The following is a 24313-nucleotide window of genomic DNA, read 5'->3' as shown; positions in this document are numbered from 1 at the left end:
CTAAAGCAAAAGTACGGTAGGATTGCATCAGATAGCACTAAAAAAATTGAATTTGTTATTGTATTTAGTGGCACTACTACATTTCACTGCGGTTTTGAGATATTTTAAAGTTTTTTTTCTATGTGTGATTATGATTTCTTCTCTGGTTGATACAGATCTTCTCTTCTTGTATCGGCGTGTTTCATCCGGTTTTTTGTTTTGTTGATACAGCTGCCAAGGCGAAATTTCAATAATTTTCAGGTAGCATTCGGTGCAAAAATCTGGCTCGCCAACAGGCCATTTTAGACAACCAGGTAAAATCAACGATCGTTTTGGCCTTTTCAATAATAAACAAATATCTGCGTTATAAATGGAAGATCGGAGTCCGAAATCAGAAAAATAACTATTGATAAGACCGAATGCATTAAAAAACTCATCCCTCTGGAGAGAAAGAAGAAAAGAAAATAGTGGTAACAGTTAACGAAAGAAAGAATCACAGTTTTATGGTGTGAGTTTTTTGCTGCTCGGATTGAAAATTAGCCTGCGTAATGAGATGTTGAATTGGAATTAATTAGTTAATTACAGTTACCACTATCTAATATAGCGCATAAATGCATGTGTGAGTGCAGTAAGCGGACAAGCAAAATATTAACTCTGACTGCTCAAGCAAAATCATTATGTATTTAACCGCCGCGCTCAGATTAGCTTGTTGTTATTTGCGGCTATTGCTCTACTGCTGAGCTAGAGTTCTCAGCCAGTGATTTTTTTCGCAGAGATGGAAGAAGTGTTCTTTCATAATTTCACTGTTTTTTTATACTGCTAGCCAGCTGGCATAGCTTGATTGTTTGTTTCATTATGTGGAAATAGAGTAAGGCAAAAGTACAGTTGGATTGCATCAGATAGCACTAAAAATTTTGACTTTGGTTTTGCATATAATAGCGATTCTACAATTTATTTCTTTTGTCCTCTCTGAATCGTAATTTTCAAGAACTGATGAGAACCGTACTGATGGCTAGTTTTTTTCAGCAGAAATCTGTTTTATATTATTTTTGCGAAAGTTTGATGGCGCTACTTCAAATTGACAAGAAGAGCCATCAGATAGCAAGAAAGAACTTTTGAAACTGAAAAAATTAGAATTTGTCAAAACTAAAAGTTGGTCAAAATTGAAAAATTTTGGGACCTTAAATTTGTACTAACCCCGTTTTTTAAAAGGAAAACCTGAGCAAGCCGAGTTTATAGCACACGGTTAGGGTAACCTCTAAGCCATCCTTGGACCCAACGAACGTTATGGCATCATACCCACAATTGTGGCTATTAGTACTTGACATTTTTCGATTCGCGCTTATGTCGAAAAAACCAGATATGATATTGCAGAATTTTGACATTTGCTATGTAAACATTGACTTAAGTCACTTGACTTGATTAACCAATCATGAACAAGTAACAATGATGTTATAAACAATATTTACCCTATTGTTTACTTTAACCCGATTGTTTGAATCATATTGTATTGAGAATCCTTAGAAACTGTTACAAAGAGCAGTGTGCTCTCAGATTTGACTATAATTTAATTCTTTGTTAACTTTAGTCTTATAAGCTAAGCCTTGCTAGATCTAAGATCTTGCGAGTTTTACGTTGGTTGAGCTTTTACGACAAGAAGTTAGCAAAATACTAGCATTTGGCTAACGCCTTACTGATTTCAGCACGAGATTGAACATATTTTTTCACTAAGGATATTCTTAACTTCAATTTAAATTAAACTTACAGTCTATTAATACGTCTGCGCGCCTAATTGTTTCTACAAGATTATTAGGCAATCGGGTTCAGTGAAGAACCAGGCCGGCCTCAAGCTCGATAACCAGGCTGTGATAATTTGTATCCGCTGAGATTTTTGAGCAGCCACAACAATGTTGTTGTCTAATCTTTTGAGCAATCATAGAAACAGGAATTTGGATGGTGAAGAAATTGGTTTGATAATTGATTTCAGTGGTTGAGAGAAATAGAGTCGCTCTTTGAAGAGCAGACTTTGGAAGAGCGTGGAATTCTACGAGAGCATGTGGCTTTTTCTTATTTTTTCATAGTTTTGTTTTTTTTTCAGTCTCTTCTCATTTATAGCCTCGAATAAATAAATTTGATTTTTTTTTCAAATGTTTTGATTTTTTAAAACTTTTATATCGATTCTTCTTTTTAGAATATTTGCAAATGCATTTCAATGCCCATTTTTCATTTTAAAAAGGCTCCTTCAATGATAGTTCCCGGAAATATAATTCAAGATTCGTCTTTTTAATATTTCTTTCTTACTATCCAAGAAATGGATTTAGTTGCTGCTTTGTAATTTTCTTTAAGATTATTCAACTTGTTCAAAGAGTTACCGAATGAAACGAGATAAGCTGGTGAAGCCTGGAGATGGTTCATAAACTTTATGAGCATCTACCAAGTGCAGTGCTTTATAAATTTTTGTTATTTTCCAAATGAAATGCAATAAGAGTAGCATTCTGAAGTTTTCGTTTACAATGTGTTAGATTTTCTCTAGTTTTTGTCCAATCATTTTTTGACAGAACGATCATGAACTCAGTTTAATCACAGTTTTTATACGTTATCTTTATTTAAGCACTTTTTGCGTGAACTTTATGAAGCCTATGTATTGTGATTGCCAATTTTCATATGTAAATTTTTGTAAGATTTTAAAGTTTTTCTTCTTTGAGAGTTTAATTTTTATTGAGTGCTTTCCTTAAAATAGTGTTTTTTTGTTAGGCAATCGATACTGAATTTTTGCAGCATGTTTAAGTAATCTTGCTAGTGGTTTTGTTTTTTTTTGCTACTAAACAAGGTTTTTACGCTATAGGATTATTGTTTTCTGTCTTTACCTTGAAGCTCTGAAAATTTTAACAAATGGGTGCGCTCTCAACGTTTTTTCGTGTTCCATTTTGAGTTCATGTTTCTCTCTGTTTAAGTTTTTTGGGTTTCTTTAGCTGGAAAATTTGAACTTTTCTAGCTTTTTGAATAATTTTTTCATATTTTGAAGCCTTTAACAGATTGTTTGATCTGAGTTTTGTAATTTTTGTGCTTTTTTAAAGTTTTGCCTTCTTGGTCTGCTTAACTCCTAATAATCGTAGAAATAGTAGAAATCTTTATTTGGTAGATGTCGGGTGATATTCAGTAGCTTTGGCTTTGGACTTAAAGGTTTCCTGTAGACCCTAGATCCAAAAATAATCAACACAAAAATTTTTAATAAGGGCCGCGAAATGAAGTGGCGCAGAGCTCTTAATAGAGACATGATGCCTTTTTTTCTTCATGAAAGTTTTTCTCAAATTTTCTCGTTTCCAGAGATAGGAGAACCAAAACTAACAGCTATCAAAGTTCCCCATCTTTTCCCCACTGTAATGCATTTTCCTGTCTAATTGCTCACGGGTTGTCTTCGTACAAATATTTTAAAATTTACTGTCGAAGGAAAAGTTTTTCTCCTCTCTCTCTCTCTCTCTCTCTCTCTCTCTCTCTCTCTCTCTCTCTCTCTCTCTCTCTCTCTCTCTCTCTCTCTCTCTCCATAGATTAGAGATTCATTTCTACCATAATGATAATTGATAGCGCCATAGACTAGAGGTGGGAAAAGTATTTTTTCTCATTGAGAGTTTATTTGAAAAATACCCTTAGGGCAAAAAAATGGGGATCACTTGATTGGCATAGAAGATATATGCAGAAACCTAACAATTATCGGAAGCTCTTTCCCCAGTACGTGTTATCTTGCCTATAAATTAAATAAATTTTAGGACTTCATTCTCAGGACTTCCACAGCATACCAAAGCAGTTAAAAACTTGGATATAGAAAAACTTTCAAATTTTTGACGCTCACCATGATATTTAGAAAAGAAAATGTAATTCTTAAAAGACTACTATTTTAACTAATTTTAACAGATAAAAAGTTTAACGTGAATTTGGTTGGTTGTAGATTGTTTTCGTGTATTTCTGGTGATTTGTTATTATTGTTTCTTAAACTAAAACTACAACAATTTGCTTTTTCTAAACTTTCGATGGAAATCTGCGGGTTATAAGTTTTTCAAAAAATTGTTAACGTATCCATCTGATGGGTAACTGAGCTTCTGGTACCTCAGAAGTTGCCCGTGCTCTTTTCTCAGGACTAAAATGTCTTAAAATGCATAAAAAATACCGCGGAAGATCTTTCCAGCTCTCTGTTCAGGGTATATCCAGCTATGTTTTTTGTATTATTTTTCATCGTGTTTTTATTTGAAAGTTTTCTTTGTTTTTCTTTGGATATCAGAGAGGTGGCGGTCAGGCAAGCCGATAGGCAAGCAAGCGGAATTTTGAAAATGAGGTCAGGTAAGCCGAAAAATTTTGGGATAGCCGAATTTTAAGTTGGTCCTGGCGGGCCGGTGGGTGCGGCTAGCGGCCTCTCCGCGATAACCGGCCCGCGGTTTCCAGATTACATCCCACAGCGGATGAGAGGCATGGTGGTGGACAGCGGTCCGCTGAGGCCCGTACTAAAAATTGACATATTTTTGTTTCTTTGGTGCATTGGAATACATCATGCACTCTAATACTATGCGCAGTGTGGCTTGTAATGGTTAACAATGTATTATTTTTGATAGATTGCATAACTATTACATAACTTTCGGCTTGCTTTTATATCGGCTTAATTTACCTTCACCTTTCAGAGAAGATTTAAAGGTTTTGTATGTGTAAATTTTGGTAAACAGCTGTTGATAGTTGTTGCATTAAATAAATCATTTTTATTTAAGAATGGTGAATACAGTTCTTTCCGGTTTTTTTCGTCCATCCTTTTTTCGTTTTTAAGACTTTACTTTGGCGGCGTTAATCAGATATCGACCTGATGATCACCTGTGTGATTTGCAAGTTTTTGAATTGTATTTCAGGACTTTTCCTGCTTCGTTTTTTAAATTTTGAATTAAGTATTTTTTTGCATTGAGCTGGTTGAGTTATTAATCACATATACTAGTTGGTACGTCTTCGGCAGTGCTCGAGTTCATTTGGCTCTAAATGCAGTATTTTGCATATCTTGGAATCTAAATTTTACATTTAATGTTAGTGATAGCAGGCTTCAGTGATTAGATTTGGTCAAATATTATGAAAGTAGTTATGAGTAGTTAAGAGTGAATGAAAAGTTTGAAACAAGTTCGTTTTTGGGTTCAAGACTCTTTTTAGAGTTTAGTCTCTCTGAGTTTCAAGTCTCTCTTAGTTTTGTAATTTTTGTACTTTTTTAAAGTTTTGCCTTCTTGGTCTGCTTAATTCCTAATAATCGTAGAAATAGTAGAAATCTTTATTTGGTAGATGTCGGGTGATATTCAGTAGCTTTGGCTTTGGACTTAAAGGTTTCCTGTAGACCCTAGATCCAAAAATAATCAACACAAAAATTTTTAATAAGGGCCGCGAAATGAAGTGGCGCAGAGCTCTTAATAGAGACATGATGCCTTTTTTTCTTCATGAAAGTTTTTCTCAAATTTTCTCGTTTCCAGAGATAGGAGAACCAAAACTTACAGCTATCAAATTTCCCCATCTTTTCCCCACCGTAATGCATTTTCCTGTCAAATTGCTCACGGGTTGTCTTCGTACAAATATTTTAAAATTTACCGTCGAAGGAAAAGTTTTTCTCTTCTCTCTCTCTTCTCTCTCTCTCTCTCTCTCTCTCCATAGATTAGAGATTCATTTCTACCATAATGATAATTGATAGCGCCATAGACTAGAGGTGGGAAAAGTATTTTTTCTCATTGAGAGTTTATTTGAAAAATACCCTTAGGGCAAAAAAATGGGGATCACTTGATTGGCATAGAAGATATATGCAGAAACCTAACAATTATCGGAAGCTCTTTCCCCAGTACGTGTTATCTTGCCTATAAATTAAATAAATTTTAGGACTTCATTCTCAGGACTTCCACAGCATACCAAAGCAGTTAAAAACTTGGATATAGAAAAACTTTCAAATTTTTGACGCTCACCATGATATTTAGAAAAGAAAATGTAATTCTTAAAAGACTACTATTTTAACTAATTTTAACAGATAAAAAAATTTAACGTGAATTTGGTTGGTTGTAGATTGTTTTCGTGTAATTCTGGTGATATGTTATTATTGTTTCTTAAACTAAAACTACAACAATTTGCTTTTTTTAAACTTTCGATGGAAATCTGCGGGTTATAAGTTTTTCAAAAAATTTTTAACGTATCCATCTGATGGGTAACTGAGCTTCTGGTACCTCAGAAGTTGCCCGTGCTCTTTTCTCAGGACTAAAATGTCTTAAAATGCATAAAAAATACCGCGGAAGAACTTTCCAGCTCTCTGTTCCGGGTATATCCAGCTATGTTTTTTGTATTATTTTTCATCCTGTTTTTATTTGAAAATTTTCTTTGTTTTTCTTTGGTTTTTAGAGAGGTGGCAGTCAGGCAAGCCGAGAGGCAAGCAAGCGGAATTTTGAAAATGAGGTCAGGTAAGCCGAAAAATTTTGGGATAGCCGAATTTTAATTTGGTCCTGGCGGGCCGGTGGGTGCGCGTAGCGGCCTCTCCGCGATAACCGTCCAGCGGTTTCCAGATTACATCCCACAGCGGATGAGAGGCATGGTGGTGGACAGCGGTCCGCTGAGGCCCGTACTAAAAATTGACATATTTTTGTTTCTTTGGTGCATTGGAATACATCATGCACTCTAATACTATGCGCAGTGTGGCTTGTAATGGTTAACAATGTATTATTTTTGATAGATTGCATAACTATTACATAACTTTCGGCTTGCTTTTATATCGGCTTAATTTACCTTCACCTTTCAGAGAAGATTTAAAGGTTTTGTATGTGTAAATTTTGGTAAACAGCTGTTGATAGTTGTTGCATTAAATAAATCATTTTTATTTAAGAATGGTGAATACAGTTCTTTCCGGTTTTTTTCGTCCATCCTTTTTTCGTTTTTAAGACTTTACTTTGGCGGCGTTAATCAGATATCGACCTGATGATCACCTGTGTGATTTGCAAGTTTTTGAATTGTATTTCAGGACTTTTCCTGCTTCGTTTTTTAAATTTTGAATTAAGTATTTTTTTGCATTGAGCTGGTTGAGTTATTAATCACATATACTAGTTGGTACGTCTTCGGCAGTGCTCGAGTTCATTTGGCTCTAAATGCAGTATTTTGCATATCTTGGAATCTAAATTTCACATTTAATGTTAGTGATAGCAGGCTTCAGTGATTAGATTTGGTCAAATATTATGAAAGTAGTTATGAGTAGTTAAGAGTGAATGAAAAGTTTGAAACAAGTTCGCTTTTGGGTTCAAGACTCTCTTTAGTTCTCTCCTTTCTTTCCGCTCAAACGTTCGTTTAACAGTTGATTAAACAAACAGGAGTGAAAGATTAAACGCCTTTTGTATGACATGGGTAAACTATACAACACGAGCACATACATTGTTGATAAGCAGCCAGCCCCCGAAGCCATTTATGTTTGAACCCCTCTCAATGCAAACTCAACTAGGAGTCGAGAAGGTTGTTCTCTTTCTCTCTCACTCTCTTCTCTCTCTCTCTCTCTCTCTCTGCTCTTATTCTGTTCTAAATGCGACAAGTAGTAAAGTTCTCTTCCAAACTATTATTTACTTACGTTGGCTATTCTTATCCAAAGTAGTGAAATTAACCTTTTTTGTTGTGAAATTCGATCATGCCAAAGCACTCACAGTGCCTATTTTATGATAACGAAGTAAATATCTCGCACACATATCTCTAAACTTCACTTCCTGTGTGTACCAATATAGCCAGCAGTTGAGATAACTTGTCAATACATCTTAACTAAGAGTTATGTAACCAAACCAGAGCAGTGATTGGAAATTAAGTTTCACTTGGTGTTTGTCACTGGATTACATAGGCTTTCCAATCTTAGTCAAATTGAGAGAACTTGGCTCCAAAACCAGCGAATAAATCTCACCTTGTTGCCATTACAAAATAGCACCGCATTGATCAGCAAACATTGAGGACCTACACGCGTGCAATTACATCACGACATCACTTCATTTTGCATAGTACTCTATACAGTTTCTTATCAACTGCCGCAATCGGTCCACTGGCCACAATTTCTAACTCTAAGTTTGGATTGAACGTTGGCCACTCTCAGTGATAAAACTTGCCAAGCTAGAAGCTGGTTATAGTTTACCAGGTTACGGCAATGAATTGTTCATAGTTAGATTAGATATTGCTAATAGTTGGATAGTGGACCCAGTGGTTATTCAAGTGGGAGTGTCTATTGGTGTCCCCATTTACTGGTCACCGGTTGCTTTATTGGGATAACCGGAAGTAGGTGTGGTGTGCCCACGTGTTTGTGAGTGAGTGAGTGGGAGAGACCATGGGTGATTTCAGCTCTGAGAGGGTGTGGAAGTTGGAGTTCCTCAAGTACTTCCAAAGATTCCTGGGAGACACATGGTTCCTCTGCAAGTGCAGTGAGAAAGATCCCGTGCCGGAGAGGTGGCGACGATTTAGAGATTCGGCCAAAGTCAGATTCTGCTGCGAAGTAAATTACCTTCCAAACCTATTTTTTCTAACCCCCCCCCCTCAATGTTTGGACCCTCCATAATTGATATTTTTACACCTTTATAATGGCGTGCAAGAGTTTTTAGGGATAATGCTACTTCTTATTAGGCTCTGCTTTTATATGATTTTGTAGAAGAATTCGTTGTGCAATTTAATGATGGATATGACTTTACACTTTTATCATATCCATGTCATAACGCAGCTCTTAAAAGAAGTCTCGAAGATTTTTTCTTCGCAAAGATTTTCAATTTGCTGCTGGGTGTGAAACGCAGAACTATGGTTAGATTTCATGTGGTGACTTCAAGTTTTCACGATTTCTCATGAAACAATAAAAAGCTCATTTATGTATATAAAATTCACTGATAATGATAAACATAACTTTTCAGTTCACTTGTTGATTTATTTACACTCTTTAAAACTAAAAGATTATACTACCTGGAACTAAAGTTAAAAATGCCATCACAGGAAGTTCAGCGTTTTTTTGTTCAGCCATTTTTGTCCGATTGATATATTCACCGTAAAGGCTTGTGAGTGGTGGCATTAAAAAGACAGTCAAGCGCCGCAGATCAAATTAGAAAGATTTCTTTTTGAATACCGTTTTTCCGAGGAGTTATCGAGGTTTAAAGTTTCGTGAACATTCCGCTGATTTCCGTTGTTTTTGTTCATTTCCAGTCATTTTTTGGTAAAATTTTTTGCCAATTTTGAAAATATCTTACAACTGTTAACGGAAAAGTTATTGGTGCTACATTAAAAGATAGAATAGAGTTGTTGAACTGTATGGTCCGTTTCTTGTGGTTAAAAAAATGTGCAAAATTTTGAAAACTCTTTTTTTTTTTCGAAAAAATTGGGACCAAATATGCTGCTTTAGCCCACTTTCCAAATTTGACGGAAAAACACCTGAGCTAAGATTGGAGCTGTTTTTACTTGCGCGTCCTGTCAGGGAGTGTTAGGTCGATATTTATCAAGAATTCATTATTTTTTTTGATATATTCAGATTTTCGTTTGCAAATCTATGTATTACGCTGATCTTTGGAGTAATTGGGTGTTTCTAATAGACAACCATTAATAGAAAGGCCAGTTTTTGATCTCATCAAGGATGATTAAAATCATTAGAAATCGGATTATTCGGGGAGCTGTCTTTTTATCAAGGTCTTTTTGCACATTTTTGTTTTTTATGCCAATTAGAGACATATCAATTTTCATGAGGAGGTTGGAGGTTCAATTAAAAAGAGATGCCATTGAAGTTCAATTGGTGGCCCCGACACTATGTTTGCGTAAACTTTAAATGGATTCCTAATTTTCGCCTGCATTTGTTGTTCTTTTTGTAATCTCATAGCTTAGTCTCATAGATCAATATAACAGTTAATTCACTAAAGAGCGATTAGTTCAGCTATGTAATATTTTCATTCGGAACTAATGGCTCTTATGACTTTCAGTATATTGGTTTGTAAAAAGTATGAATGATTTTTTAAAATTTTATAACTTAAGATAATCAATTCTTCCAAAGTTTGTTTCTGGCAAAATGTGGCTGAGTTTCATTAGTGAAATGTCTTATCGTCTTTGATGTGAAACCTGCTTAGCAATTTGGTATTTTAACTCATCATTTTTTACTTTAATTCCAGCAGTTTTTATGATTTTTTTGGTTTTGGAATTGTACCTATGTTGATATTTCTTTCTGGTCTGTTATCGCGATTATATCCAGAAAGTTTAAGCATCTATATTGTTTTTGGCAAATGGCTTACGGTTTTATAGGCTTCGACAGTTTTTCGCATATTTTGTTTGATTTTTTTAAATTTTTGCCTCCATTTGATGTTCTTTTGTATTCTTGTGACTTATTTTGAATAAGGATAAGTCTCAATCGCCGGCTATGGAGGTTTAGGTGAACTTATTTTTACCTACAGGTGATAGCTAATGGTTTTTTGATGGCCAATGGCAAAGATTTGGTTCCCAGACATATGGATGCATTTTTTTGCTTTGCCCTTCTTATCCTTGTTTTTGTAAATTTTAACTTAGTGCCATCACTTTCTTGTGAAGCAAACAATAATTTCCCATGGTTTTGTGTTTCGACCAATCGTTTATTACTCTGACAAAATAATTTTTCGGTAAAAAGGTTGTGTTTATTATACAATGTTTTCTTTATTTTTGTTGTCTTTTTAAACACCCGCTTTTAAAGACAGGCCTTATTGATTTTCAGATGGTATACAAGTGAACACTTTTTAATGGCTTGAGCGCTGTATTTTTGTGAATTATTTGTAATTTTATGTTCTTGCCTGTATTTGTTTTTTTGTTTTGTATTGTTTTGACTTAATCTCAATAATGACAGGTCGCATTGGATTCCTAAGGAATCATATGTGAGTCTGCATAGTCATTTTTGACTTGTAGGAAGATGGTTGTCATGACATTTGAAGTTTTTGCTAAAAAAATAACTTGATTTTTGAATTGTGCTCCTTTTAGTATTATTTTTGTCAACTTGTTACATAGACCCATTAAGGACTCTTCCCGCCTGCTTTGCAGTGAAGTAAAAGTAGATTTTTTGTTTCGTTTTATCTGATTGCATTTGTCTAATGCGGCATTTTTTAATCATTCAATGGTCTCAATTAATAACATTTTTTTTTACTCAGACACCAATTCATTTCCAACAGTATTTGCATTGTCGAAAATTTCCTCCCTTCTTCAATGGGCAGACATTTTTTAGAGTAATTTTGAGAATCCAGTTGGAATTAATATTTTCCATTGTTCCAATGTGTTTGAATCTGAGTTTTTTAACTTATCAAATCGAAACTGCGTTTCTACAAATCAATCGATCCCCAAATTAATTTTGAGGGAGGTGTCTGACTCCTCAAATAGTTTTTTTTAATGAGGCTATTTTTGAATAAGCAGTAAAGTCGTGTCTAACAAAATGGTGTTTGAAGCCTAACAATGGCTCTAATAATTCAGAAAAATTTTTAGGGAACGGCTTCTGATAATTATTTTAATAATCGTAACCCGCATGCATTTTGTTAACCCTTTTGAAACGTTATTTATCTACAATTTGTTTCTATTTTTGCTATACAAATGCAGTAGTCCCTGTTGTTTAGCCTTAATTTTTAACTACAGAACGAAATCTGCCCTAGCAGTTGGCGAATTTGCTCGTGAGTCTTATTATGATATAAGATAGTGTAGAAAATTGACGCGAACGTTTAGTTCAATTAGCTATAGTATCTCATCTTGCCATGTTGTCATAAACACTGTTGGCTGAACTAAAGTAGTAAAGTTCTGAACTTTATATATAACTTCTGTTTTTGTTTTCAAATTCAAGGATAAAGTGTAACAATTTTTATAACAATTTTGAATGCGGTTTTTAAAACTGAAAAGTTGTTTTTGTAACCACGAAATATCAGCAATGTTTTGAGGATGTAAAGTGCAGAAATAAGACAGACAAATAATTCAAAATGTACCTGAATGGGGTCGAAACATTGTATGCGAACGCATACTAGTGAACATACTTCTCTTCACTGCCTTCCAAATTGCTAGTTACGATAGGATAACTTGAGCTAATTTACTGCTGCGTGAACAAAAGTACACTATTAATTTTCAGCAGATGTTTAACAAGTTGTCATTTACAGCATTTTTTCACATTTTTTAAGTGCAATTTTTAACAAAAATCGATCGCCGATGCCTTGACTTTGCAATGTTTTGTTATAATACAGATATCTTTCCAGAACTTGAAAAACGACGTTTTGATGAAGGCCGAAAATGAATGTTTTGTTATAATAAACTTTTTAATATTAAGAATATAAATTGGCTCATAGGTCATTTTTGTTTCATTTTCAATTCCACTATTACTATTTTTAATGCTATTTCTAAGCTTGGATGTATTATTAACACGTTGTATGCTTTTTTATAGGTCGGGAATTATTATTCTTGTTATTGAAGATTTTTTGTATATCTCTTCTTCTAAACTTTTTCTAAACCTTTTATTTATCTATAGAATTTTTCCTTTTGTTATATCAACTCAAACTGTATCAGTCGTTATTTTTGTGAGTATCAGTCGCGATGAGTGCTGAAGTTGTAATTAATTTTGAAAGACCGTATGAGAGAAAAATTGTTTTGAAAACTGTTCATCGAGTTTTTTGCACGACTGCCCCACCAGTTCAGGATTATAATTGGCCAGTATTTGAATAAACAATAAGCGGCATCAATGAGGTATAACTTCACTGGCAATATTGTACTTCGTTTGGATTTTTTGAAATGCTCATTTGTTTTCAAGAAACTAGTACGAAAATTTGCGGACTTCATGAATTTCCTGCAAAGTACGTGCCTTATACGATACCTTTTACAAAATTCAAAGTGATGCCTAATTATAAAAAAGAAAATTTTTGTGGCATAGTTTTTGGCAATATGTTCCTATTTCAAGGGGTCGCTGCTGTTTTGTAAGGAAAGGTTTTGGATGTTGAAGAAGCGACCGATTCTATTGCATTTCTTGTTTGCTTGCTCTCTCGAAATATACAAACCTATAAAAATTTAGTTTAATATATATTTCAAGAGGTGAACGACTTTTAAAAATCACCATTTGCATCATTGAATAATTATTTCTGTAAACAGAAAACCCTGCCTGTTGTGTCAACTGCCTAAAACAGCTTCATACTTATTTATTTTTCCGACCCCATTATAGTGGAGGAGGGAACTATATACTCAAACTTTTTTTATTCCGTCATTTTTGGCCGATCAATATATTCATCGTAGAGAGAGTTGTGAGTGGTATCATGAAAAAGGCCGTTCGCCGTAGAATATACTGTAAAAGTTTTTTTTGGGTGTCAGGACAATTTACCCAATTCCATTTTACCCAATGCCATTATACCCAATGCCATTTTACCCAACCTGCCATTTTACCCAATGCCATTTTACCCAATGCCAACTTACCCAATTTACCTCCTTGCTAAATTAACCAGAACGACTATTTAGCCGACTATAATATAAATGGCCCGTGGGACTTGATATGAAACTATCACAACCGAACATGGGATTAGCCAATTATATAATTAAATGGCCCGTGGGACTTGATATGAAAATATCACAACCGAACATGGGATTATATTGTCCACAAATATTTTAAATCATCCTTCTAATAGCGACTGCTAATTTGTTATCGGATAATTGAACGAAAAGATCAAAGAGCATTGGGTAAGTTGGTATTGGGTAAAATGGCATTGGGTAAAATGGCATTGGGTAAAATGGCAGGTTGGGTAAAATGGCGTCGGGTAAAATGGCATTGGGTAAAATGGAATTGGGTAAATTGTCACGTAACCTTTTTTTTTTGATATTCGTTTTTCCCGAGGTTTAAAGTTTGTGAATAGTACTGATTTGCGTTGTTTATGCTCACATTTTCCGTAATTTTAGGCCAAATTATCTGTAATTTTCTGTTAACAATACTGTTAGATAATTTACCTCGAAAGATAGGGGAGGGTTGCTGATTGGTCTGATCCGAGTTATATTGCTAATTTTTTTTTTGAATTTCAGACTTTTTCAACAAAAATGGTGACAAATTTGTTTTTTTTTAGTTCACTTTGTTTAAGTTTGCCAGAAGTAGAGACCTGGAGACTGCTAACAAAATCTTTTTGAACTTTGCCCTTTCTGCTGTCGTTTTTCGAATTGTTACGGAGTCCCATTAAGGACAGGTCATTACCGAGCCTCAATGTTGATCTCCCAAAAATGATTTATGTATTTGAAATTTTCAGCCAATTACTTTCAAATTTGCTGCATTTGAAAACTCTGAAAGCATACTTGCTTTAAAATAATTTTGAAAATCCAATTGCAATTAATACTTTTCATTGTGAAAACTGTGTTTGAATCTGAGTTTTTTAATTTATCCAATCGAAGCTGCGGTTCTACAAATCTATCGATCGCCAAATTAATTTTGAATGTTTTTCTGGAAAAGTGTCTTGACTCCTTCTCAAATTTTTATTTAATGAGGCTATTGTTTTGAATAAGCAGTAAAAATTTTGATCAAGCTGAGTTTTAACCGTTCTTTTCGGGTAATGAAGTAATTTGAGGATGAATACGATACTCTGCTTTTTTCCCCTCCATTGTGTCATTTTATTTCATATGCACTAGTCTATAGTTTGATCTCAATAAGGTTGGTCTCAAAAAGGCAGCAATATCCAAGTTGTGGTTTTGGCACGCATTAAATAGATCGATAGATCGCGGGTATGCACTGTCATTTTAATTTGCATCTTTCCCATTCTAGCCCATTAGTTAGTGTTTGAAATCCTACAGGTCACAAGGTTATCAAGCATGAAACTGATAAATTAATCGGTAATTGGGGGCACGCGGCGGTAATTGCGACCTGTCATGTATGTTTTAGTCGTGTAGCAATGGCTGGACCTCAATGAAGGGTCGCATAGTGTTCTGGTTCTATCTGGACTACAGGACTAGAGTGGGCTACTGTCTATTCAAGCTATACGGACAGAAGTGCAAAAAGTGCAACAAGGACTGTGTCTTCGAGCCCCCCATGTGGTACCCCGAGGAAATCAACAAGGTTCAAATTTCGTACAGTTTTTCATTTTATTTTGAGAACATCCAAAGGGAAAGAAAAATCTCAAATCCCCGATGACCTGAAGTGGCAAACTCACTGATAGCTGTTTGTGCTTTAAAAGATTGAAAAAACCAATGTTGAAACCATTTACAGGCTGCTACTTGTCTAAAAAAAAGTTTGGGACCTTTTGAAAATAAGCATCACGTAAACAAAATTTAAGTTTTCTCAAAATTTTTGGTCAGTGTTTTTGAGCTGACCGGCAAAAAAAATTGCTATCGTGATCCACTAATTTTATCTGGACCTGAATTTGGAAAATTTAATGAACGTTGCCCACCGTTTTGTGAATTTATTCATATTTTTAAAACTGCTTAGGTAATTTTTAGTCAACGTCTTTAGGTATTCCGGTTTCAAGAAATGGAAAAACAAAATAAAATTGAAACCTTTGATCCAACTTGAGATTAGACTATTTGAAAATGTCTTTTTAACAGTTAATTGATTTTTTGAGTTTTTGAACAGTGTACTGCTCTGCTTTCGCCTTTAGAAAAAATTGATTATGATGAATTCATTAGGGGTTAGTTTATACTTTGAGACTAAGTTCCTGTTAGCATATTAACCATAGTTACTAGCTCATTTTCGCAAAAACTCTCACTATTTTGTGATCTTATTAGTTCTTTCAATAGAGGAATATTCGCTGACAACCCTTTGAAAGCAGTTAATCTTTGCTCTTAAGAATTCTTTCGTTCGAAAAATTTTTGAATTGAGCAGAATTTAAAAGCAAATAGTTTCTTTTGCTGATCGAGCTGTTGCTTCGATTTAATTCACTTCAGCGTTGTCGTTAAATTATAAAAAAAAAATTACTGCCAATTTTAATAGAATATCTCTCAGAACTGTGCTTACTTGAAAAAAAAATGTTAGAACAAATCTCTCTCATCCAAAATTAATTACTATAATGTCGTGTACGCACGCAAACTGGATAACACAAAGTATGCCAACTTTAATTGAAAACGATTAAGTTCCTCAAGAATCGGATTTATAAGCTCAGGTTTCTGTGGCTTTTGGTTCAATTGAGTTAATTTTAAAAAGATTGTTTGTCAAAGAAAAAGACGTCACGCGCAAAAATGTGCGTAGCACATAATGTTCCAGCATACGTCTTAAGTTTGTCAAAAACTTTCCAATTCTTATATGAAAAGACCGTTCGACTGTCAATTTTGGGAGCTCAATTTGAAGAAATTTTTCCGTAGCAACCTTGAGTAGTTTTGTTTTTAATTTTGTGAAAATGAATATTTCAGAAACCTCATGTAAATGCAATTTTACCAGATGAAAAACCAATTGCGTTTTCTATTTTTTTTTTGCAATGAACATTGAATGGACTTCTAGCAGAATTCCATTAAATCGGATATGAGATTAATTGAACTGCTAGTAAATATGGTTCAATTAGACATCGCAAGCAGCAAACAAAAATTAAGCTTCTACACGCTAAAATTTTCTCGTGGGGGATTACATGATTTCTCTTGTGAGCATTGAATTACACAATTTTTCGTGTGATAGTCGCAAGTCGTGTGTTTTCACGCGAGAAAAATTACCTCGTGTGTTAATTTTTCACACGATTTTTTGTGTAATATGAAAACATGGGTTAAAAGCCGAAAAAGATAAATTCAACAGTTCTGAACCCCAAGTTTCTCATTGCCGGCCAATATGGTTACAAGAAACCTCGTGTGGAAGATTTATAGTTGGTGCAATATCCCTCAAACTTCAACAATTATCCCGGAAAAAATGGCCAACGGCTAATTTTTTAGCTAAGATCTATATTGAATTGCCACTATTGATTTCGTCATCTTTTAACCCCTTTTCAAGTCATTGTTTTAGAGACAACACAATAAACCGCAAAAAATGGGGTAAAGTGGGACACCTAAAAGATCCTCTCGCAAAAACTGTTTATATCCTTATGTTTTAGCCGTAGCTCGTCCAGCAAGCTGGTTACTAGCGTTCAATGGCGTTTGAGCCTTATATTAATTATATACGCTGACTGGGGCCACGAACTGAAAGTTTACTTGATAAAGAGAAATCACTCCGTTCTGTTTCTTAACCGCAAAAGCACGGAAAAAGGTCTTCTAGCTGTTTGACTTCCGTTTTTTAACTGACAGTACACAGACGTACAGACGAATTGAGCAAAATCTGTTTTGACGAGTTCTTTTTGGAATTGTTACGGAAAACCTACTGGAACAGTTTGAACTAAATCCAGAATGAAACTTTATAAAGTCAAAGCAATGGAAAAAGAAAAACATTTGCTGTTCGTTCTTTCCCAAAGTAGTTATGTTCTCTTGTTATGTTTTTGAGTGAGTCTCAAAGGACCAATCTAATCATCGTAAAAACTAAGACGCAGGTATATAAGCTATAGCTCGAACTTTTGAATATTTACCAGTAAAATAAGTAATTTAACAGTTTTCTTTTTTTCTCAAAGATATAGATTTTCCGCAGTTCCGTTGTCAAGTACCCCATATCTGTAAAACCCTGCAAAGTGCCAATAGCGTCGTTTTAAAAGAAATACAGGATGTGGGTTTAGAGTAGGTGGCCACAGAAATTGGCAAAATTTTGATTGTCTCAAAATATTGGTTAATGAAATTTTTTTTGTACATCAGGAATGTCACAGTTGTTCATTTGGATTCAGTTTTAGGCAAAAAAACCCCACAAAAGACAACTTTAGGGTACTATTTTTTCAATTAATACTTCACGAGTTGAAAGGAAAAAAAGAAGAAACTAAAAAACTTTCTATTCTTTTCCCATTTATAAATTTCATGTTCTCATTTGTTCGAGTCTTTTGCTTAATTGTTTTCGATTTACTGTAGTTCTTTAATTATAATTATTTATTCCCCCCACTCAATTTTTTTTACTTGTTTTCATTTTCCTGTTTTCTCTCCAATTTTTTAAATGGCTCCCTCGTCTCAATATACGATGAATTTTGTAGTTTTTTATAAAAATCAAAAATAGCCTCTAAGGGCTGCAAAGTAATGTTATCGTTTTTTTACTATGATGCGTACACAAAAAGTCAAAAAGTGAAAATTTTACTAAAGAAAAAAACCGGTCTCGCATATGTATTCCGCCATTTTTTAAGTAAGTGTTGGAACAACTCCAAGACCAAAAAGTGCACCTGTTGCTTTTTGAACTCCCGGAGCATCCGAATTTGTATTTTTTCCAATGATAGCGATGATGTTTGCCAAAATTTGAGGCTATGAAAGCTACTCTTTGATCCATTTTATACTATTGAACCGGGGATATTATCACCGATATCTCAAATTAAAAATCAATTTTTATCGAATATTTTCTAAGAATGCCGTTCTGCCAGTTTTAGGGCGATAGTTGCCTGCTTCCAGACTTCTATCAGAGCGACCTGATGAAACTGGTTAGCTCTCAACTCTCACATTTTGGTCGTTTGATATACCTAGATGATATTAAAATGTGATGATGTTATACACCCTTGCATCCGTAGTTTTGGCATTCAAAAACTAAATTAAGAAATGCTTCTCCCCAACAATGGTTGAATATTGGCTGGTCCGGGGCCCTCCCAGCACTATGTCTTCATAAAGCAATCTGTATTGTTCAAATCTTGCAATGAAAAGATTTTTACGCAAATATCAGCTGGGAAAAATAAAAAACAAAAGACCACTAGAACACAAACAACTAATGGCCAAATTAGATGAGTCAAACTAACATCCTCCCTTCTTCAACAACAGATCCCATTGAAGCATCAACAATTTCACGCCACCTAAGAGTCCTAGAGCCTCAAATGCAGAGGATGGAACTCCTTAGGAGAGCGAAGCTGATTTTGTCCTTTGATATGATATGATGTCAGCATAGCTGTCCGGTTTTCTCGCAGAGAGCTTCGATGCTTGTTGTTTCAGCGCTTTTGAAGCTGGTGGGCCAGCTCCACCAGTGCATGCGAAGACAAAAAGACATAATATTCCTTTCTCTGGATCCAATTCTTTTTGTTGATATTTGTTCCTTTTAATAGATTCATGATACTTGTAGGCTTCGCTAATGCTCTCAGGGCAACTTTTTGCTTGCGGGTTGAAAATTTTCACATCAAAGTAAGTTATGTTGAATCTCGATTCCCAAAGTAAGTTGGCTTTGATATCTAATCTTGCGTCATTATCAGTTGTCGTTGATTTAAGAGCAAAGGTGTCTCCTTGCAACGGCTGAATATGAGGTTCAATCCCGACATCATGAGATATTACTTAACGAATTTGCAAAGGACTAGCGTTGTTCATTATGTCCCATGTTTTTCTCTTTTCGGACAGTGGAGATCATTTGCCACAGTGAAGTTATCATTGCATGCACATAATGAAGGCATCTTTACTGGGTTCTAACCATAACAAATGGCAATGCCATCAGGAAACTAGCTTTTCGTTAAGTTTTCAATGGCATAGCGTTCAATCAACTTGATGCTTCTTTTTCACTAGCTAAGTCAGGTGTGTGAATGTCGTTGTTGTTCAATTTGCTTTTATTTATTGTTTTTTTTCGATTCGATTTGATATCAAGCTCGTTCTCTTTTTTTTCATGTACGATTTGATGTTGCATTAATTTGGGTTCGGTAAGAGATCGGGATTAGGGATTTGAAAGTTCAACTGATCGTTCGCATTCTTTTAAACGTCCCTCAGGTTTGACGATGTTCAGGCACCCTCCTTTATCGGCAACCAGAAGATATTCCGGTATTTTTGATTGTAGGCGGGTTTCTTCATTGGATTAGGCAATAACTTATCGTTGATTGATTTGTCACATTCTTTTAACACGTCTTCAATATTAGTTGTTGTACGAGCTGAGAAAGTTAATTTATGTTGAACCGATAAAGTGAACGATTTATAAATAAATTGAGATGAAACATTAGCATGAAGCGCCAACTTTTTTGACATCGATTTCTGTTCTTTTAGTGATCTCTCTACAAATTTATTTTCTACATTGGCAGAAGCTATTCCACTGCCAATTGCTCTACAGTCGTCAACTAATTTCACCTAATTAATCGTGAACAAAAATCTACTGTGCTTTTTCAAAAGATGTTCTTTGGTAATAACATGGCACTTGATGAGATGATAACGGAAAGTAAGACCATGTTTTTTTATTGGTCAGAAGTTTTTGCTGTTTTTCAAGAGAGCCGACAGCGTTACCATCGTCGGCATACCACTTTTGAACTGTGAAGGAATCGTTAAGATGTTCAATTAAGGGGATAATGGCAACTCCATGCGTCGACATTGCAAGGGGGGTCACCTTGGGTTGTAGCTTCCTGAGAGAGTATTATTTTCTGGTTAAGAAAGAAATTGAATGGTTCACGATAAGAAATAAATCTGAAACGATAGAGGCAAGGGCATGTTTCCGCGATATTTCTGAAAGCAAGATCACGGTTGAGACTGTTGAAAGCGTCAATGAGCATGATCGCCTCCGAATCTGTAGTATTAAAAGCAGCTCTCACTGAATGAATGGCATGTTCAGTTCCTCACTTTTGACCCCTTACATAGTTGTTTTTCAGCACCTAATATCTTATGGTCTAATTCAACACACTTGACAATAGTTCTTCCAATAATCCGCCTTAGAACTTCCCCTATTCCTATCTCTTCTCCAAATCCCTAATAGCTTTGGTATTAGAGAATTGGTTGAACTTTGGCATTAATAGAACTACTTGAAATTTGTCGACAATACTGTTGCTTTTCAACAGCCAATGGTAATCAAATTGCCTTGCTTTGATGTAGGCTATTTGATCATACGTTGTAGCCTGCTGGAGTTCATTGAAATCTCAGTGCAATAGCTCTGGCCTGTCTTATAATCCAGTGAACCAAAACTTGATGCACCTTGATAAGACATGCATGATCATGACTTCTCTCACTAAACTTGAAACATCTTACTAAGCACTTAAAACAATAATTATGGGATAATAATAATCTTGGTAAGATATTATCAAGGCAAAACAGGAAAATTTCCTAACAGCACTTTCAAAAATCTTTAAAATTTGATGTTTTTACTTTTTGTTCCCTCTACTTTTGTCATTAAAAACCTGAAACTTTCGGCTTTCAATATCGATAGAAAATGAGGGTCAGGTGGATAGGTAGTAGCAGTTTTGGACCTCTTGTCCTTAAAAACCTGGAAATTTACATTTGGAGAGCAAAAAAGATGCCAAGGGTCGCTTAAACGGACCAACTAAAGAATTTTTTGTTTGTTTGATTCGGATTCATTTTACATGGCGAGACTTGCACATTAACTGTGATGAATGTGTGTTGTTAGGTGATAGTGAACGTGTATAACCGGATTGGAGAGGTGTACTACAACTTCACCAAGACCACTCTTCTGGTAGATAGGAGAGACGGCAGACCCAGACTGCAGCATAACAGGGAACTCTGTCAGGCCTGCCAGACGGGCGAGTGCTGGAACGGACCCGGTGACATCATAAACGCCGAGGTACTCCTGCTTCATTTATGAATTCCTTCACCCCATGCAGGGTAATATATGCAGACCTGTATCTCATACAAGGCTCAGGTATGATTTCTTCGGTTTCATAGCCGGATAATTTTAAGAGATCGAGCATGGACAGTATGAGATTATGTATGATACTTGCATGAAATTTAAGAGACTTCAACCCGAGCAACTTCAAGCGCCTTTTTATTTTGAAACTTTTAAGTTAGGCCAATAGTCTTATAACCCGAAAGAGTCCTGTGCCTATTGTGTAGCTCGGTTGTATGGCTATTCTTCATTCATTTAAACGATTAACCGTACCTCAATAGCAGATCAGAGCATGGAACCTAAGTCATCATAAATCATATTGTTTATCCTTGTATGATTTCAAGGAAGTCTAATATGATGCTATTGTGGTTGTCAATAAGTCAGAACTCTTCCATTTCTGAATTTTTATCTCAATTTTTACCACTGAGGAATCCGAAAGAATCCTTGCCTGCCATTTAATGATCGTAAGTTTTGCCGTACTACTACAAGCTAAAGTCTAATTATATAACTAAAACTTCAGTATCTTGTCAGTCACGTTGCACCAATATTTTTGGCAGTTTTTCCACAAAACTTTCCATTTTTGTCCAGAAAAACCTTATTTTGCCTAAAATTGCTTTTAAAAGTTGATGATGAAGATGATGAAGATCTAATTTAGATGCAAAACTTTCTTTGCAATGAGCAGCATGTGGGAGTATATATACTTTGAAAATACCCACTTGCAAGTATCCGTTATTTGTCTTCCAAATTGTCCCCGCTCTGATAATATTATCAATTGCATTCCGCAAATAACAGCAGGAGTTCAAAAATTCCTGACAAGTTTTCAATGAGAGCTATCACTGCAATCGTAACATCTATGTTTGAGAGCCCAATTTATTAGTTTTTGCAAAGTTATGACTGAATACATTGCAGAATCGTCAGTATGTGCCAGCTCGCATGAAAAGTGTCTTTCCTTGTTAGGTTACAACCATTTATAATTATTAAAGTTGCACCTTTATAATAATATAAGTGAACTTTAGTCGGTAGTCCCAACTGTTGTTGCGCTATTGAACGCATTAGCGTGTCAGAGACGGGCTACATATCCGTTTTTATTTTCACCCAATACGAGAAGGGTTTCTTTTTTTAATGTAGGGTCACCACATGTCTAGTCGAGCAGCCATCCAAGGAACTTCTGACATAGCGTCGCCTAGCACAACCAGCGAGGCTCCTGAGGACGAAAACTCGACGAGTGCTGTGGCCATCATTGCGTCTGCAGCTGAAACATCTTCAGACATGACTTCCCAGAAAGATGACTCACTCTCCAGCTCCAACATACTTAGTCCTGAGAGTCTAAAACACCACTTGGACTCTACCAACTCTTCCAGCTCGGATGCTAACGCTACTACTCTAACAACTCAGGATCATGACAGCGAATCAGGCCCCAAACACTTTATGGTCAGCTCCATTCAAGACTTCGCCAACTCCTCTGTCGAAGTGTCAAATCGAATGATTGCGGAATCCGATGACAACAGCGTCGACTCGTTTGCACAGCTCGAGATTAAACCCAACATTCCCAAAGACTTGTCAATTCCTACCGCGACAACAGGGTTCAATTTTTTCCCTCAAGCTCCTCCTCAACATCCCCACATGATGCCCCCTCCCAATCTTGGGTTCTTGATGTCCCCTCCTGCGCAAAACATGGTGTATCCCCCTACGCACACACAGGCCATGAGCCCGCCCAGTATAATTAAGAACAACCCACTTATCTACAACTACCCTCATATGCGCCCACTCCCGGGCTCGAAACCAGTCAGCACCCCCATCGATCTATCGCCCACTTGGGCGCACTTCAATTTGTACCATGCCTTAAATCGAATGTATATATCATAAATAGTACTACAAAATATTCTGCTTTAAGTGCTTGAACAAATGATAGCTTTTGATATTCTTTGAAAGTGAACTTCTTTGTTTACAACAACCGCTCTTTTCTCCACCTATTTTGTCATACATGTTATAGTTTTCTACCAACTATGCAAATTATCTGTATTAATATTGTACTCATTATTTTGTTATGTGCCTACTACAATGAAATACTGCTTTCTAGGTAGACAAAATTGAAAAAATCTTTGTTGAACTTTTTTCTCTCGTCGTTTTTGATTGATGAAATCTTTTCACAACCCGCTAGTCCTGGTTGTCTTGAGCCATACAGTCTAAGTCAAGGAACGTAGTTATCGACACAAACTTGCAATATTGCTTCCTGAGCGTAGCAGTCTCAAAGTCAAGACGCCATGTTTGTTTCCTGCGTCTAACTTTACTACCTTTCGTAGGTTTCGGAATAAAGCCGAAAGGGCAAAGAGCCGACATGGGAATCAACTGAAAATTGCATAGATGGGCCGAATGATGCCTGGCTGTTGAAGATTGCTCGTATTTTAACTTGTGCAATGGATAAAGTGACAATTAAGTAGTAATTGCAATGTTTTCGTAGCTTACTTGGATCATGCTGAATGTGATTAAAAATGAAGAGACCATATTTTTGCTCCTACCCATTTTATTAAGGGAGGTCGGAAAACACAGTTTTTTTGTTTGCCTGTTTGGCTAACCATATAGTTTCCCCAGAAAAGGTATGAGGATTATTAAATAGCCTATCAAACATAGAAAAATTCCTATTTGCTGGATTATTTAGACTTTATTGATTTTTATTTAAGACGTTACTACCTTAAGAATTTTCCAAATTGGTTTATTTTATATTAGTTTAAACATTAGTTTGTTGAAAAATTATAATCATGGGTTAAATCAGATACTTTTGGACATTTTTGGATTCAATTGGAGTGATTTTTT

At 35.5% G+C, this 24313-nt stretch overlaps 1 protein-coding gene across 3 annotated transcripts in view; it reads left to right on the top strand.

The window, feature by feature from the left end:
* LOC142358673 (uncharacterized) overlaps positions 1-23609 on the top strand; it is a 39515-nt gene extending 15906 nt beyond the window's left edge. For all 3 annotated transcript variants that reach the window (XM_075410170.1, XM_075410172.1, XM_075410171.1), the window contains 4 exons: positions 8332-8482; positions 14846-15019; positions 21284-21457; positions 22628-23609. In XM_075410170.1, coding sequence (XP_075266285.1) covers positions 8332-8482; positions 14846-15019; positions 21284-21457; positions 22628-23365 — 1237 coding nt within the window. In that variant the 3' untranslated portion in view covers positions 23366-23609. The remainder of the gene's footprint in view (positions 1-8331; positions 8483-14845; positions 15020-21283; positions 21458-22627) is intronic.
* The last annotated feature ends 704 nt before the right edge of the window (positions 23610-24313 follow it).

Source organism: Convolutriloba macropyga, chromosome 2 (assembly GCF_964194025.1).
Source record: "Convolutriloba macropyga chromosome 2, txConMacr16.3, whole genome shotgun sequence".
Taxonomy (NCBI): Eukaryota; Metazoa; Xenacoelomorpha; order Acoela; family Convolutidae; genus Convolutriloba; species Convolutriloba macropyga.
This window is presented reverse-complemented; position numbering and strand designations above follow the sequence as displayed.